Raw genomic sequence first — 18981 nt, 5'->3', positions numbered from 1 at the left:
AAAAGAATTCTGTGAGAATATTTAAATATCACATAACAAAAGGGGAAATTCTAAACAGACACGTCAGAATTTTGAAAAATATGTTAATTTATACCACAGTTTTTCCTTCTGCTCAACTTTCTATGAAAATGCATGAAACAGATGTGATTAGCTGATTAGACTGTGGCACCACGAGTCTCCAGTATTCATCCTAATTTTCCGAGACACTGAATTTAGATTTTTTATTATCTGTAAGCCACAATTTATCAAAATTACAGGAAATAAAGGACTGAAATATAATTTGGACAACTTCGCTACATTCACCTTTTTATACTCACAAATGTGAACAAAGTAGTCATCAAATCAGTAGGAAATTTGGGGTACAGTGCCTTGCTCAGGGGCACATTGTCATGGAATTAAACCTAGCCTAGTATTAAAATAACATTTTGCTGTGTATTTATATAAATAATACATAACATACTTTGTTAAGGAACTTCATAACGAATCATTTAAGATATAATTCATGTTTATTTGATTCAATTGATTTAGTACATTCCAAATCAGTGTAGTCAATAGTCAATGGAAATGACATACTGTAGTTAGTTATAATACAGTAAAGTCAGATACATGGGACCTTAAAATTTGTTTAATAGTAATAGTGGGTTAATGAAAAAACTTTATTGGTTTGATGTCTTTAGAGAAACTGAACATAGCCTTTTAATTTAAAGCAAATCATGCGTTCAACTTGAGAAAAATAAGCACTTTACTGCGATGCAAATTGCAATACGTACCAGTGAAGACTGAGTGATCAATCGAGCCAACACAATAAAGTTTCCAGGAAAAGAACCAGAGTGATACCTCTTCGCTATCCACTGATCTCTAAAGGAGGACTACGTCCGTCCGAGCTGCTGCCACGTCAATGTTTTCGTCATCACTATCAACATAAAACATGGCGACATCTGTCCGAGAAAAGCAAACAGGTGAGCGAAAGTATTTATTTTTTCTTCTGATAGGAACTGCTGTGCGCCAGGAGGATTACTGACAGACTGCTCTGAAAAGCCCGGGTCAGAACCTGGACCTCTGTAGCGGGGTGTCAGCCTCCGAACCGGCTCACAGCCCGCCTGCTTCACAAGCTAGCCGCCGGTCGAGTCCCTTCCCGCGGCAGCGGCTTTACGGGAGAAACTGCCTTAGCTTATCTGCCACTTACATTAAATTCCTAATAACGAAAGTGTCTCTGGCAGTGGCAGTGTGTCAGCTGTTTGCGGTGAATGATTTCAGGCGGAACAACGAGGAGGTCCTAGCCTGCTGCTAACGCTGAAGGCTTCATGTGTTTCAAACACAAGTCTTCACGTGAAACTCCTGGATCTACAATGAAATGCATCCATACATAATGCTGCCGCGAATCCCGAAATTATATTTCTTTAAGTCGTGGGGTGTAAAAGAATAGGTCTAATTCTGATATTTGCTTGTGGTCCGACAGTCATCATCATTACTCATAATTATAAAGGGAACATAAAATGTCCAAACATTTTAGCAGGAATATATCAAATTTAATTCATATGGAACATTTTTAGACCTGACACCCAAATATATATACAACTATCATAGCAGCCAAAGCAATTCAAAAGGAATGAAAAGTAAATTCTAAAAACTTTTTTTTTTCAAATTTAAAACATTTCACACAAAAAAAAAAACAGAGCGAAGATCACATATTGTACATAATTTAGTTCACATTATGCCTATTTCCCCTATGAGGCAGCTGGTGAGGTAGAGATGATTCATTTTGCTTAGAACAAACATAATAAAGGGTTCAGTCCCACCGTGGGCAGCCGGTTGTATCAGAATGTGGTTCTGGATGTCTCTTTGGGCCATCAGTACCAGTGTAGTGGAGACATACACGGTACTTGACCCAGTTCTGACAGCTCTGGGTCACATCTTGTGTGTCTGCATGCCTTCCCAACACACTGGATGTGTGTTTTAAACCTTAACAATTATCTGTATGTCAGGAATGTACAAGTTACATTTTTGTGCCTTGACTTTCTACCAAATAATATTTTCAGCTAATCCCAAAACGATTCATACCCTTATCTGATTTAGATATTTCTATTCAACGAAGATTTTTAAAATCAATTTTTATATATTTCAAAATGGCTTGTTAGAACTATGATTAATGAAAAAGTCTTCACATTTACTGTAATTCCAGCATAGCTAAAATACAACACACACCAACAACCACACACACACACACACACACACACACACACACACACACACACACACACACACACACACACACACACACACACACACACACACATATATATATAAATTCCTCTTTGGAATGTCTGTAGGAATAAGATTAGAGAATTGCAGTCCCATGGCAGTTACATGTGAGGTTCCATATGTCCCAATTCCAAAGGTTTCTCTACAAACCAAAACCTGTCCTCTATGTACTTTATTTACCAAGAACAGCGTCTGATTTATGTATTTCCTCAGTTCAAGATATTTATGATGAGAAGATGCTCATCTGAGCACTTGTTGAGAGAGTAAATGGTGTCTTTGTGTTTCTGCAGTCGCCTTAAAGCGAATGTTGAACTTCAACACTCCTCCTCTGAAGAATGCAGCAGCAGAGCCTGTATGGAAGGTAACACTTTGGTCACTGGGCCACTCATTTCTCCTTTGCTGGGTCAATTGAAGTCACAAAGTGGGGGACAAACACTGGGATCATTCACGCACACATTAAGGGATTTTATGAACACAGAGGCCAAATGGATCTGTCCCTAAATAAATAATAAAATATTCCTTCTAGGGGTGCCCTGAGTGCAGTTTTCTGGCCGAACACCAGTCTGGTCTGCCGATTCCAATTTTGGCTGATGCTGATTTTTTAAAATCTGAAACGTTACTAATACAGCAAGAAAGTTGCTGAGTTGGCAATAGTAGGGTGACTATTGTTAACTGCAAATGTGCAGACATGACCTGGGGGGCCAGTCTGTCAGTCAAACGTTTCTCACAGCAGAGCAGAAGAGGACAGTGACTGATATTTAGACCTTTGGCGAGGCAGATAAGAGCTGTGGATAAGTTGGGCTTCAGAGGAAAGTATCTCAGTCAGTTAGCTTAAGGACATGCTTTGTCTAGAAACAGTGTTATGCTTTTTAAGGGACATGAACAAACCCTCCAATCTAACTTTGCCCAAAGATCGAGGATCTAGATGGTGAAGAACAACCCTGACCTACAGAGTATCTGTGTTCAGGTGACAAAAAGTGAGAAGAGAAGAGAAACAAAGCCAAAAATTGTAGCAAAGTCGAGCACTGATAAGCAGAATGGATCGTTATGAATCAATATTTAACCCCCAAACTCATCTGCCATATCCCATGGTGTAAATGTGGAATTTTTTCAGAATAAAAGCCTTTTCTTAGATGAGAAGTCTGTGTCAAACTTCTGTAGGCAGCAGAGTTTTAAAAAAACAAGATGGATGTTCATTTCAAACCGTTAGCCGCATTCATACAGTACAATTGTTTTCTACAAACAAAAGGACTCTGTTTCCAACAAGCCACCACCACAGTTTGGGCTCCCAAGCAGCAGAACAAAGGAGAAACATAACACAGACCGACTCATGTCATGTTTACATGTTTGATTTTCTGCAGGTGTTAATATACGACAGATTTGGTCAAGATATCATTTCTCCACTGCTGTCGGTTAAAGAGCTGCGAGACATGGGCATCACTCTTCATCTGTAAGAAACATACTGTTGTATTTTTATTATTTGGACTTGTACCTTCTACAGTACTGACTTGCCTCTCTATGGAAGCTAACAACTCCAGTTTTATAAAATGATCCACTTTTTGTCTGATTCTTCTTCATCACTGCTAGGATTCAGGGAGAGGGCTTTAGAGATGATTAATTTGCATGAGGCAACATGGCTGCTAATAAAGCTGCAGTGATGAGGGTTTTAAAGCCAGGTTCCACCTGCTCAAGGTATTTCAGTCAGTCTTATTGGTTTATACAGCCCGGCACAAAACAGTGAGCCAAGCTTTAGCAATATTGCTAAAAAAAACGAACAAAAAAACAAAGAAAAAAACCCGTAAAAGTTTGAAATTTGTAATAAAACGTTATAAAGCTACAGAGTATTAAAGTCCTTTCTGAATAAATGATTTGTGTTTCATTGCTGCTCTCAATGTGTTCTTTCAGCATTTGACTTTTTTTGAGTCTCCATGCTATGTTAATGATTAATAGATTATTAAATTAGATTATTTCAATATTTGATTTATTCTATTTATATGGTTAATCCTTTTAGCAGTAATTTAGTTTATTCAAATTTCCAACTATCCATTGTATTTTTGCTAATAATTAGTCAAAGACTTAGATCAACTGCAGCTGTCGCCCTCTTATTTTAAATTAGAAACGGTTAACTTCATTTTTCACACACAGCTTTTCAATTTGTTTCAGGAAAAATAATGTCCTAGCAACTATTATGTCTTGAAATTGTAAATAGAAAAACATTTTTAATGCTTTTAGGTTTGTTAAAAAGCAAAAATGAAAATTGGTGTTTGGAGTTTGAAGGGACAAAAGGAACCAACCTGCTGGTTAAATTATATGAGCAGTAATACAAAGTTATGTTTTTTGTTGTATTTATATAAACAGTGTTCTGCTACTCCTTATTTTTGTATGTGTAGGCTTCTTCACTCGGACAGAGATCCTATTCCCGACGTTCCTGCCATCTATTTCCTAATGCCCACAGAGGAGAACATCGACAGGATCTGTCAGGTGCTCCTACATTTTAGCAGCTTGATGATTAACTCTTAGTGAAGATGATGTTTCAGCCTTCATCAGGCAAGATACTGACTGGTTCTGGGACATATTTGGGAACTATATTTGAGAGAAAGAGAACTTTTGTGTACATAGACCTTTGAGTTCACTTAATGCTCACAGGGAGAAAACAGCTGAAAAATAGTTTTACGTTTAGAATTTTGCTGTGTGTATATTTCATCATTTTCTGAACCACATTGGATTTAATGTGTGTGTGTGACATAGTGGCATTTTGTGTATAACTTTGTGTGTGTAGGATCTGAGGAGCCAGCTGTATGAGTCGTACTTTCTGAACTTCATCTCTGCCATCAGTCGGAGTAAACTGGAGGACATTGCCAGTGCTGCCCTGGCTGCTAATGCAGTCAGCCAAGTCACCAAGGTAACTGTGCTTAGATCAGCTGTTTTTAGGCTTTTTTTAGAGTTCAGTTTGTTTCTGTTAAAAATGTTGTAGACACAATGAACACCTTAATAGTAGTGAACTGATTTCTGAACTAAACTTAGAAGAACTCTTCTGAGTTTAGAAGAACTCACTGTGAGTTCTTCTAAAAACTTTGAGTTATTTAATATAATCCCAGTGTCAGGCCTACATTTGGTACCTGGGGGTTTATTGACAACGTCCACCACCCAGACATTGCAATATCAGAGAGGTTGATGGGCTAACAGTGACGATGTTCCCAATCCATAAGGGCAGATCTACTCAGTCTAATTTTACGCTTTGTGTTCTTTCCAAAGTCATGCTTCATTATTATTTTTTTATATTCAATTTAGATTTTCTAATTGCATGTTCTGAATTATTTGAAAGGTTTATTGCAGTTTTTTAAACATGCTTGCCCAAGGAAGCCAACCATTTGTTTTTCTCAGTTTCTTTATTATTTATTTTACATTGGCTATTCTACTTCTAATTGCACTAACTGAACAAATGCAAGTTCTAAGTCAATTCAACTCATATTTTTTTCTATCAGATTGACATCGACCGATACTCAGCATCAGATGTTGGTATCGTTATCTGAAGTGAAGAAAGTGAATTGGTGCACTTCTGTTTCCAAACATATGATCTACCAATCATCACTATGAGGATGTGATGAGACCTGGTATTACAGCGGTCCAGTTCAGCCCTGGCATTGAGGGATCACATGGATCCAGATCTCACTGACTGCTGTATGCAAATAAACACAGAGAAGACAGCTCGAAAACATTCTTACAGAGGTTTCCTTCTGATTTTTAGTTTTTAACTTCCAGGCTGTGTGTGCATCTGACTACACCCACTAGCGTTAAAAAGAAAATACAAAGTGAACATATCTAGACTACAGTTTTCTATAAGGTGCAGATGACATGAGAATTAAGCCATGTTAAAGGTTTTCATATATTTTCAGTGGTTTGATATTAATAGTGTTTATTTTGCAGGTTTTTGATCAGTACCTGAACTTCATCACCCTGGAAGATGATATGTTCATCCTCTGCCACCAAAACAAAGAGCTCATCTCTTACCATGGTAATATATATTAATATACATCTTTTCTTGTCATTTCTCTTTGTGACCTCAGCAATGACTCCACTTTCCTCACTTGTAACCTGCTTCCAGTCATAGCTCTGAAATAGTTTTTTTCCTCTGGGATAGCATGGATTTTTCAGCACTATAACTGGAACAATGTCTGGAAGCTGTGTGTAGGAGTTGGGGTTTCTAAGTTGTACTGGATTAACCAGTCTTTGATCATTCACCCCCTACAATTTCCACTTTCCTTAGAGCTGACTTGCAAATTCTTATTTTTACCACTTCTGTTTTTTTCCTTAAAGAATGTGACACTTAATAGAGAAAAACATGCGCTGCAGTTTCTTTCATTGACTTAGATACTTTCTGTCCAAAAGAAAAGGAAGGAATTTCAAGAGTTTTCCCATACATCAAAGCATCTGTCCCTAACCACTGTCTGATTTTTATTTAAGCTAAAAAGTAAAAGTACTTTACTTGTAAGTGTTGGTGTTTTCAAGAAAAAACCCCAAAACAAACAAAAAACATTGTGGGTTTCTTATTTTGATGCATTTATTTAATGAGAAAAACAGTCTTAATCAAAACAGTCAGGAGAAAATTGGTAAACTTTGATATTTGATCAATTGCTGTTGCATCAATGCTGAACTAAATGTTCTTCTTGGTGATGTCTAGAGCGTCAATGTACATTCAAGGGATAACGACGTTGCATTCTTCTTGATGGAGGGACTGATAAAAACCTGAACAGATGTGATGAGTCTGAAATGTTTTCCAACACTCAGGTCCAGTGATGTGACTGTAGTCAGCAACCATCACTCAGTCATATGAGTGTTTTATTTTGTATAATCATTTAACCTCAACTTTATGCAGAAGGGCACTGTTGGAATGAAAAGCAAGGTGTCATTTAAACACCATTTAGCTGAGGTCATAAACAACCTTTAAATGAAATGTTGATCTTTCAGATTTCTCATAGCTGCTCCATTTTTTCTGAATAATGTTCTAAAAAAACATACACAACTGAGTTACAGTTCTGGCGTAGTTAATGTAAACCGTCTCTGCATTTCTTACCTGTGCAGCCATCAACAGAGCAGACATCCAAGACACAGACATGGAGGCCATAATGGACACCATCGTAGACAGCCTCTTTTGTTTCTTTGTTACTCTGGGTGAGTACCATTAGCTACTGTTAAAGAAGAAGAATGGCTCACACAATGCACACCGATCACCTGCGACTGCACATAGATGCGGTTTATTTTGAAAAGGAGATGTAAAAATCGAAAGCATTGAAATCAATTTGCATAGACATTTAATTTTGCAAATTGAAAGAAGATGTAAGGAATGCACTGATTGCAGGTTTTTTGGCTGCTCTAAATCTGATTTTGGCTGATACTGACTTTTTTCAAAGTTGCTAAGTTGGTAGTAGACAGGTGACTATTATCCTTCATAGAGACATGACCTGGTGGGTCTGTCAGTCAGTTTCTCTCACAGCATTTTGTATGGATAGTGGCTGATTTTCAGACCTGTGTGACGGTAGATCTGATCACTGGATAAGCTCTCACCCTCACTTTTGTACGACTGGACCAAAGTGCCCTGTTGTTTCATTTAAATTGGAACATGTAAATGTTTGCTGTTTTTCAAAGATTTGTGTATTTATTCTTAAGTACTACTAATAAAAGTAATTATATATTGTTAAATTGTTTGAGCTGTAGTTATCTGCACATAACTACAGCTGATCTCTCATATCAGTTTCCCATTTTGCTGTAAATGTTCTTTTCCCTTTGAGATCTAACATGGAAGCTGAGGTTCCTCCGTGTTGCATAATGGTTAGATTTTCTTGTTTAGATGCAGGGTAAAAATAAGTAACTTTATAAAATTTCTGAAACTTAATCAGTGTGACATTGTGATTCAGGTGCAGTGCCAATCATCCGATGCCCCAGGGGAAATGCTGCAGAGATGGTGGCTGTGGTAAGTTGTCAGATAGAAGCTGGAAACCTCTGACACTTTTGGAGGACGTTTTTTAAGTATTGTGAAGGGAGAAAGTTAAGCATTTCCAATTACATCCCTGATACGTTCCAATATGCCTAATTTATTGTTTTTTGAATCATATAAATTTATCAGTTAAACCAAAAGTATTCTCAACTCTTTGAATATGAATAGATGGGTTAAAGAGAGATTGTTTGGTCTTTTATTCTCTCTGTAAAAGTGTTTCAACAGATCAGGAAGCTCAGGATATTCTGGAATGAAGCATTTGCAGTGAATCTCTTCCGCTTTTAGTTTTCATTTTTATTTTATGTTCTTATCTTTGTCTGCAGTTAAGTTTTCCATTTTCAAAGGATATTATACTCTATTCAGCAGGATACTTTTGATTTTGTTTTGTAAGAATTTCCAACAGGTTGATGTTTTTTGTATATATTGTGTTGTGTGTACAGAAGCTGGATAAAAAGCTCCGTGAGAACCTGCGGGACGCCAGAAATAGTCTGTTTACCGGAGACAGCATGAGTGCTGGACAGTTCAGGTTGGTGAACAGTAGAATGTTTTTTATGTTAAGCTAGATTATAATCAATCATTACAATCTTTGAGTTGCTCAAATTATTGACAATGCAGCTAATGTGACTTTTTAACTTATTAAAGTTTAGCATTTTACATTGTATTGTCACTGTTGTTGTAGCTGTTTTGTGCCAAAGTAGAAATGTCAACAGAACCAGCTTTCATCTGTCACTCAGTCTGTGTAACAGAATTACTGGCTTTATCAGCAACCATTACCACATTTCGCTTGGGAAGCGTAACTTAATATGTGGATATTTAGGGCTAAATGTGACAGAAGGTCATAACCCATGATCGATTTTATCCTTGCCAGTTTCCAGAGACCCCTTCTGGTTCTAGCAGACCGCAACATGGACATGGCCACGCCCCTTCACCACACCTGGACCTATCAGGCCCTGATCCATGATGTCCTGGTGAGTTAGCCTGTCTGAGTAAAATGTTTCATGTTGCAGTGCACCTGTAATGCAGAAGAAACTGCATTAAAAGAAATAACTGATCAGGTAATCATTTCTTTAAAAAAACATTTTAATGCAGGATTATTTTATACTAAAACCTTTTAGAGGGTCTCAGCTCTTGGTAGACATGCAGACAAAACATGAGCTGTTTTCTGTGTCCATCAGGACTTCCATCTGAATAGGGTGATGATGGAGGAGGGAGGGGGGACCGATCCATCACACGCTGGCGCCAGACCAAAGAAAAAGACCAAGAAGACGTATGACCTCACTGCTGCTGATAAGTTCTGGCAGAAACACAAGGGCAGGTCAGTTCCTGAGCAACATGTTTCACAAATATCACCAGGAGCTTTAAGCACTATTTTCTAAATCCAGTTTAGAATCATTTGACTTTAAACGTCACTTAGCTTGTAGCTTAATGTCTAGATGAAACTAGATGATTCTGTTCTGTCCTGAAGTTCATCAGTGATTTTGTTTTTCTATATATCTGAGGCCATTAAAGGGACAGTATCATGTAAAACTGAGTATTAGGAAATATTATAATGTTACTCCCTCATCAAAAACACACCTGGAGTGTTGCCTTGATTTTTTTTGTACATGTTTGATAAATCCTTTATGCTCCATTCAGCTGTGCAAAACACCTGGGTGGACCTAGCTCCGCCTGCGAGACACAGCTCCTCCTCAGAGCTGCAGTTTCTGAGCTTCAGCTTCTGCCTCACAGAGCAGCCCTACTCCTTCAGACTAGCCAGCAGCAATTAGCAAACATGTGGTGGAATTGTTCATCTGCTGAGTTATAGGAGCTACCTCTCAGTACAATACTGATTGTACTGCTGTTACAGGGCCACAGCGTAACAGTGTACAATATACATATCAAAAATAACATATCTAATTTTCGAAATATATAAAAGTTTTTTGTACCAACTGAAGTTAACATAGTTGCTTGATTGTGCTGAAAAATACCACCGCCTGCCTAGAAAGCACATAATACTGCCCCTTTAACTAGTGAGGTTTCTGACTCTGTTTGGTTTCTATACCTTATTTAAATAAATAAAACGCCTGTTGTCTGTCTGTTGCCATGTTGCTGTTTTTCTAACAGTCCATTCCCAGAGGTGGCAGAGTCGGTCCAGGAAGAGCTTGATGCCTACAGAGCCCAAGAAGACGAGGTCAAACGGCTGAAAAGCATCATGGTTAGCTTCACACAAACACACACGCAACACCTAAAAACTACTCTTTATTGAGTAGTGTCGTTAGTGAACCACTCATTGAGGTTTACTAAGGACAGATGTGTTGCTTCTTCAGGGTTTGGATGGCGAGGATGAAGGAGCCATCAGCATGCTGTCAGACAACACAGCCAAGCTCACCTCAGCCGTCAGGTGAGGAGAAACAGAGGACAGGACAGCAATGCTTTAAGCAATCCTTGGATCTCCGTCTATATTCATGTTTTAATAGAAGCATCATAGAATGAGTAGAAACAGGAAGTTAAATTTAGCACATTTATAAAAATGTTTTGTTGTTATCTTAGCCTAGTCCTGGATTTCTTGATTGTTTTTTGTGATTTATTTTTAGCATTAATGTTTTGTTCCTTTGTCTCCAGCTCTCTGCCTGAGCTGCTGGAGAAGAAAAGACTGATTGATCTTCACACAAATGTTGCCACTGCCGTCCTCGACCACATTAAGGTACCGCAGGCTGTCCGTCTGGCTGGCCGTCCGGCCGCCTGGCTGAAACCTGAACATACCAACACATGCCCTGGTTTTGGGATCTTTCATTTCTAAAGTTTTTTGCAGAAACTTCAAAATCTTACCAAGTATTTTTTTTATCTAGTTTTTAGGTCAAATATTTTAATCCATTTGAAATGAGATAAAACTAACATACAAAGATCTTTTCTGTAAGCTTGTTTTAAGTGAATAATTCTTGACAATAGATAAAAAGTACTTGATCCACTGCCTGATTATTTAGCTTATAAAAAGAGATTTTTTTCCTTGTGAAAGGTGAAAAATCTGCTAGCATTTTACAATCCAGATTAAGGAATTATTGACTTAAAACAATCTCCTCCGTCTTTCTTTAAATGTACTTGTCAATTAGTTTTGTCTAATTTCAGGTAGACTAAGATATTTTCACCATAATCCAGACATAAGGTGTGAGATCTGTTCCTTCACACTGACTTCATTGTGTTTGTGTCATCAGAGTCGTAAATTGGATGTTTACTTTGAGTATGAAGAGAAGCTGATGAGCAAATCAACCATAGACAAGTCACTGCTGGACGTCATCGGTGACCCAGATGGTACACACACACGCACGCACACACGCACGCACACACACACACACACACACACACATACTCTCTCTCTCCTTATAAATGTTTCTATATGTTGTATGTTAATGATGTACTGAGACTGTGTGTGGGTGTTTCTGGTGGACAGCGGGGACTCCAGAGGATAAAATGAGACTCTTCCTCATCTACTACATCACAGCTCAGCAGGCTCCTTCAGAGGTAACACAACACACTGGCCTTTGGTCACACACTTAGCATCAAAGCTGCACTATGTAACTTTTATAAATTACATCTTTTTTTGTTGTTGTTTTTTTAACATATTTGTTAAAACTGTGACTGTGTTGTGTTAGTATAACATGACACAGAGAATCGGTGAACAGACGGAGATCCTCTGTCTTTTCCCTGTGGTCCTGCTGCCATTTGCAGAAATACAGTCAGAAATAACCAATCACAGCCAGGAGGCGGATCTTGGCGCTGTCAGTCATCCTCAATGCTCTCTGTTATGCTACAGCTAGTTAACCATAACAGAACCTGTCCTGAATGCTCAAGCTAGTTACCATGGCTACCAGTGGTGGCGGAAGGAGGAACGGTTTTCCTGGAACAGGAAGATGTTCTCCTTCATGAGGGTGACTGACGGTGCTAAGACCTTTAAATTGTGTCGTAAGGTTCTAAAGCTGTGAAATCCTAATGTTCATGTGTGTTAGTAACTCTGTGTGTTTTTGTAGACTGATTTGGAGCAGTATAGGAAGGCTTTGTTGGACGCAGGCTGTGACCTTTCACCTCTAAACTACATCAAACAGTGGAAGTAAGTGCTTAGCTTCTCTCTATCTGTTACTTTAAGGTTTAACTTTTGAATATTGTTTGAGGTGACATGAAGTCACTATACAAATGGGAAAATAAATTTGTTTAATAAAGCTAAATTCTCCAAACAGTTTGAACACAGATTGGCTGTTTGTGGTGGTTATGGTTTAAATATTGGTTTATGAATTACAAATGGTTCTCAGATGCGTTGAGTCGGCGCCAACAAAGTTATTCACACTGCACAAAACCCAGACCGGTTTATCTGTCCCACTGCTGCACACAACCTTCATGTTTGGCTGAAACCAGGACTGCTGTAACTTGAACCCTGCAGCTCTGGCAGACAGAAGACATTTTCCTCTTCTTGTGGAGTATGAAGGGATCTTCAGTCGGTGTCTCCTGAATTTTGTGACAAATGTATAAACGGCAATAAAAATGTTCTTTGTGTTTCTTTGTTCCACTGGTGGAACATTAAAAGTAAAGTCGGTTGTGTTGGTTGCTTACTTTGTGTTTTTGGGTTTCTCCTCAGGGCGTTTACCAAAATGGCTTCCGGCCCAGCTAACTACGGCAACAGTGGAGTTAAACCGATGGGGTAACCCACCTTCACTCATTCTTCCAGTGTTTTGTTAAGCCAGCCTGTTTCATGTTCTGATCAGGAGTTTACTTTGGACAGTATATCATTCCAATGGTTCTTATTCTTATTGGTATATAGTTTTTGATTAAAATAGGATTAATTACGGATCCTGCAATTACTCTATGAAAAGTTTTACAGTCACAGCATGACCTTTCACCTTTATTTGACTCTATTTCACAAAAGAAGGCTTATGAAATAATACCGTAATACCCGGACTATTGAGCTCACATGAATGTAAGCCATAACCACTGGCTTTAAGAAGGAAAACTTTCTGAACAGTGTCTGTAACACGGCTGCTGTTTTTCTTGAGGAAAGCTGAAGTCTTCATGTATTTGATGTTCTTGCTGCCTGATTGAAGCTCATCAGAGGAAGTACGTTAGCATAACGCTGTCCTCCTCTGCTGCTCCAGCCTGTTCTCCAGAGTCATGAATACTGGCTCTCAGTTTGTCATGGAGGGAGTGAAGAACCTGGTGCTCAAACAGCATGTGAGTCAAATGTGTTTAGTTACTGAAAGACCAGCAAAAGAAAACCGTCATCAGACGGCAGGAAGTCATTAAGACTTGTTCACATCAGTCTTCATTTCTTTATTTCGAAACAAAATTCAGTCTGGTGTTTCTCATGTTTTGGGATTTACTGAAATTTAGCTTTTGTTTTTTTTAACTTGCTTTATTTGTAAGATGAAAACTTTGAATTTGTCAAATCCAACAGAGCTATTTGTGTATGTGTAGAAAAACTGAAACAACTTGTGTCATTTTCAGAACCTTCCAGTCACTCGCATTGTGGACAACCTGATGGAGATGAAATCCCATCCTGTGAGTTTTAGTTGCTTTGCTGAAGATGAAAAATAAATATTGGTTGTTCATTTTGGCCCAATTTTATTTTTTGGACTGATACCAATATGTTAAGAGGTAACTGATCCTGGCCGACACATTGTTCGTCCCGAGTTCAAAGTGTAGGTTGTGTGCAGCTACAGCGTTTTCATAATTGTCATCTCTCTGTCTATGATGTTTTTTTTTTCTTTTAGGAAACTGATGATTATCGCTACTTTGACCCAAAGATGCTGCGGGGTAGCGAGAGGTAGGACCAGAATCAGCAACTGCCTTAACAGACGAACAGAAACAGACGAGCGCTGAGCAGACTGTCTCATCATCTCACTCACTTGTTTTTCAGCTCCATTCCCAGGAACAAAAATCCATTTCAGGAGGTACGTTTAGTGTCTGGAACAATGATTTAGTCCTTTCATTTCCAGAACTCAGAAAGTCAGATTTAGAGAAAAGGGTCAGTTAGATGGTAAATCATCTCCATCAATGTTATTTTAAAGTTAGTAGCATATTACAGAAAATCAGTACAGATCAGAATTATTGATTGTCTATAGTTTGATCCTGTTTTAGTGTAAACTTTGGACACAACTGATTACAACCCTCTGATGCTGACTGTTTTATCCTTTTTGCTGTACTTAAACATGAGCTGTTTGGTGTTGTGCTGTATGTGTTGGATGTTCTCATGTGTTGGATGTGTTGGATGTGCTCATGTGTTGGATGTGTTGGATGTGTTGGATGTGCTGGATGTGTTGGATGTGCTCATGTGTTGGATGTTCTCATGTGTTGGATGTGCTCATGTGTTGGATGTGTTGGATGTGTTGGATGTGCTGGATGTGTTGGATGTGCTCATGTGTTGGATGTTCTCATGTGTTGGATGTGTTGGATGTGCTCATGTGTTGGATGTTCTCATGTGTTGGATGTGTTGGATGTGCTCATGTGTTGGATGTGTTGGATGTGTTGGATGTGCTCATGTGTTGGATGTGCTCATGTGTTGGATGTGTTGGATGTGTTGGATGTGTTGGATGTGCTGGATGTGTTGGATGTGCTCATGTGTTGGATGTTCTCATGTGTTGGATGTGTTGGATGTGCTCATGTGTTGGATGTTCTCATGTGTTGGATGTGTTGGATGTGCTCATGTGTTGGATGTTCTCATGTGTTGGATGTGTTGGATGTGCTCATGTGTTGGATGTGTTGGATGTGTTGATGTGTTGGATGTGCTCATGTGTTGGATGTGTTGGATGTGTTGGATGTGCTGGATGTGTTGGATGTGCTCATGTGTTGGATGTTCTCATGTGTTGGATGTGTTGGATGTGCTCATGTGTTGGATGTTCTCATGTGTTGGATGTGTTGGATGTGCTCATGTGTTGGATGTTCTCATGTGTTGGATGTGCTCATGTGTTGGATGTGCTCATGTGTTGGATGTGTTGGATGTGTTGGATGTGCTCATGTGTTGGATGTTCTCATGTGTTGGATGTGTTGGATGTGTTGGATGTGCTCATGTGTTGGATGTGCTCATGTGTTGGATGTGTTGGATGTGTTGGATGTGCTGGATGTGTTGGATGTTCTCATGTGTTGGATGTGTTGGATGTGCTCATGTGTTGGATGTGCTCATGTGTTGGATGTGCTCATGTGTTGGATGTGCTCATGTGTTGGATGTGTTGGATGTGCTGGATGTGTTGGATGTGCTCATGTGTTGGATGTTCTCATGTGTTGGATGTGTTGGATGTGCTCATGTGTTGGATGTTCTCATGTGTTGGATGTGTTGGATGTGCTCATGTGTTGGATGTTCTCATGTGTTGGATGTGTTGGATGTGTTGGATGTGCTCATGTGTTGGATGTGCTCATGTGTTGGATGTGTTGGATGTGCTCATGTGTTGGATGTTCTCATGTGTTGGATGTGTTGGATGTTCTCATGTGTTGGATGTGTTGGATGTGCTCATGTGTTGGATGTTCTCATGTGTTGGATGTGTTGGATGTGCTCATGTGTTGGATGTGTTGGATGTGTTGGATGTGCTCATGTGTTGGATGTGCTCATGTGTTGGATGTGCTCATGTGTTGGATGTGTTGGATGTGTTCATGTGTTGGATGTGCTCATGTGTTGGATGTGCTCATGTGTTGGATGTGCTCATGTGTTGGATGTGTTGGATGTGCTGATGTGTTGGATGTGCTCATGTGTTGGATGTTCTCATGTGTTGGATGTGTTGGATGTGCTCATGTTTGGATGTTCTCATGTGTTGGATGTGTTGGATGTGCTCATGTGTTGGATGTTCTCATGTGTTGGATGTGTTGGATGTGTTGGATGTGCTCATGTGTTGGATGTGCTCATGTGTTGGATGTGTTGGATGTGCTCATGTGTTGGATGTGTTGGATGTGCTCATGTGTTGGATGTTCTCATGTGTTGGATGTGTTGGATGTTCTCATGTGTTGGATGTGTTGGATGTTCTCATGTGTTGGATGTTCTCATGTGTTGGATGTGTTGGATGTTCTCATGTGTTGGATGTTCTCATGTGTTGGATGTGTTGGATGTTCTCATGTGTTGGATGTGTTGGATGTTCTCATGTGTTGGATGTTCTCATGTGTTGGATGTGTTGGATGTGCTCATGTGTTGGATGTTCTCATGTGTTGGATGTGTTGGATGTTCTCATGTGTTGGATGTGTTGGATGTTCTCATGTGTTGGATGTGTTGGATGTGCTCATGTGTTGGATGTTCTCATGTGTTGGATGTGTTGGATGTTCTCATGTGTTGGATGTGTTGGATGTGCTCATGTGTTGGATGTGCTCATGTGTTGGATGTTCTCATGTGTTGGATGTTCTCATGTGTTGGATGTTCTCATGTGTTGGATGTTCTCATGTGTTGGATGTGTTGGATGTTCTCATGTGTTGGATGTTCTCATGTGTTGGATGTTCTCATGTGTTGGATGTTCTCATGTGTTGGATGTTCTCATGTGTTGGATGTGCTCATGTGTTGGATGTTCTCATGTGTTGGATGTGTTGGATGTTCTCATGTGTTGGATGTTCTCATGTGTTGGATGTGTTGGATGTTCTCATGTGTTGGATGTGCTCATGTGTTGGATGTTCTCATGTGTTGGATGTGTTGGATGTTCTCATGTGTTGGATGTGTTGGATGTTCTCATGTGTTGGATGTTCTCATGTGTTGGATGTGTTGGATGTGCTCATGTGTTGGATGTGCTCATGTGTTGGATGTGTTGGATGTGCTCATGTGTTGGATGTGTTGGATGTGCTCATGTGTTGGATGTTCTCATGTGTTGGATGTGTTGGATGTGCTCATGTGTTGGATGTGTTGGATGTGCTCATGTGTTGGATGTGCTCATGTGTTGGATGTTCTCATGTGTTGGATGTGCTCATGTGTTGGATGTTCTCATGTGTTGGATGTGTTGGATGTGCTCATGTGTTGGATGTGTTGGATGTTCTCATGTGTTGGATGTTCTCATGTGTTGGATGTTCTCATGTGTTGGATGTTCTCATGTGTTGGATGTTCTCATGTGTTGGATGTTCTCATGTGTTGGATGTTCTCATGTGTTGGATGTGTTGGATGTGCTCATGTGTTGGATGTTCTCATGTGTTGGATGTGCTCATGTGTTGGATGTGCTCATGTGTTGGATGTGTTGGATGTGCTCATGTGTTGGATGTTCTCATGTGTTGGATGTGTTGGATGTGCTCATGTGTTGGATGTTCTCATGTGTTGGATGTGTTGGATGTGCTCATGTGTTGGATGTGTTGGATGTTCTCATGTGTTGGATGTTCTCATGTGTTGGATGTGCTCATGTGTTGTTTTCCTCTGTGCCTCAGTGAGATCTTGTGTGTTTCAGGCCATCGTCTTTGTGGTTGGAGGAGGAAACTACATCGAGTACCAGAACCTGGTGGACTATGCTAAGGTTAGCCATGTTAGCCGCATTAGCAGAGCTAAGATTCTTGTTTAACAAAATTAGTGTTTCGTGAAGCTAACGTTACAATCAACTATTTGTAGCTATTGACAATTAAAGTAGTTATTGTAGCTATCTACAATTAGCTGATTTGTCGTTTAAACATTCTCCATTAAAGCCATGTTGAAAACTTTCCACCAGCACAAGGAAACACATAATTAAAAATATAAATATGATTTCTATGATTTGACACAGAATGTCTAAATGGCCATTTCAGTGCAGAAACATATTTTCCATGACAACCATCTGGAAAAATCAAAACGTGGTTTCTGTGTATGTTTCTGTGGCTCCAGTTATGTATGATTCAACACCACCTTGGAAAATGGCCGCCATCTTTCAGTGGCTAATGTTTTGATTTATTTATTTTTGTAAAATAATTCCCTAGGAATATCTGTGCCAAGTTACATTCTTGTCCATAGTTACCTGCTGCGCTGGGAGCAAATCCTTATCACAGCTCTGTATGTCAGGTTATCAGTAGTTTCTGTAAGGGAAAGAAAAATAGTCGTCTCAGCAAAACCATACATGATGACTGGGCCAGAATTCCCAGAGAGTCAGAACCTGAAGATGATGAGGCTCCATTCCTGTCCAGGCTGGTTCCTCTTCTGCTACATTTTATCAGCTGTGATAAAAATGTTCAGGAAACTCTGTGGATTCGTTTCCAGTGTCAATGTTTTGCTTTCTAACCACTTAAAAATCCTCTGGGTCTTTTCTTATTTTTCAGTCGAAACCCGGGAGGAAGGTGGTTTATGGATGCAGTGAGCTCTTCAACGCAGCTCAGTTCATGAAGCAGGTCAGAACTAACACCTCTACCGTTCACCTACTGCATGACTGTGGTGTGTGTGTTGTTGCCCCCTGCTGACTGCCTCTTTCTTTTTTTTTCTCAGCTCTCTCAACTTGGACAGAAGTGACCAAAGCACCAATAAAACCGATCCTCCTGTTTCCTAGCTAACCTGTTTTATATCAGCTCTCTTCTGTAAATGGACTAAATATTTCTGTCTTTGTAAATCTGCTCCATCCACTCATGCCTAATAAACCTGAACAGTCTAAAGTCACTGCTGCTTCCGAGCCGTCAGAGTAAACCAGCAGTTTTTCTCCCAGCAGCAAACTGGACTCTGGCTTTTAGGGTGGAAAAGGTAAAAACCAGAAACTTATTGAATCATTTCACAGAAATGAGTAAATACACAATCAGCAAGGAAAACAAAAACTTCTGGAACTTTAGAGTTCTGCCTTTAGTGCAGTAATAGTCTC

The 18981-nt window shown here is 39.4% G+C and overlaps 1 protein-coding gene across 1 annotated transcript; it reads left to right on the top strand.

Annotated features, from left to right (window-relative positions):
- Window positions 1-877: 877 nt before the first annotated feature.
- On the top strand, window positions 878-18785 carry scfd1 (sec1 family domain containing 1). The gene is made up of 25 exons (XM_055057153.1): window positions 878-959; window positions 2553-2623; window positions 3624-3712; window positions 4653-4743; window positions 5042-5164; window positions 6190-6277; window positions 7345-7434; window positions 8178-8233; window positions 8698-8783; window positions 9126-9225; window positions 9433-9572; window positions 10361-10451; window positions 10564-10637; window positions 10859-10940; window positions 11449-11545; window positions 11685-11755; window positions 12262-12341; window positions 12864-12926; window positions 13378-13453; window positions 13727-13780; window positions 13993-14045; window positions 14139-14172; window positions 17620-17685; window positions 18455-18523; window positions 18618-18785. Exons 1-25 carry the CDS (start codon window positions 929-931, stop codon window positions 18639-18641), a joined length of 1899 nt encoding a protein of 632 aa, XP_054913128.1. The 5' UTR covers window positions 878-928; the 3' UTR covers window positions 18642-18785.
- The last annotated feature ends 196 nt before the right edge of the window (window positions 18786-18981 follow it).

Source organism: Poeciliopsis prolifica, unplaced genomic scaffold, assembly GCF_027474105.1.
Source record: "Poeciliopsis prolifica strain line A6 unplaced genomic scaffold, Auburn_PproV2 SCAFFOLD047, whole genome shotgun sequence".
In the NCBI taxonomy this organism is placed as follows: domain Eukaryota; kingdom Metazoa; phylum Chordata; class Actinopteri; order Cyprinodontiformes; family Poeciliidae; genus Poeciliopsis; species Poeciliopsis prolifica.
Note: the sequence above shows the minus strand (reverse complement) of the source record. Positions and strands in the feature narration are given on the sequence as shown.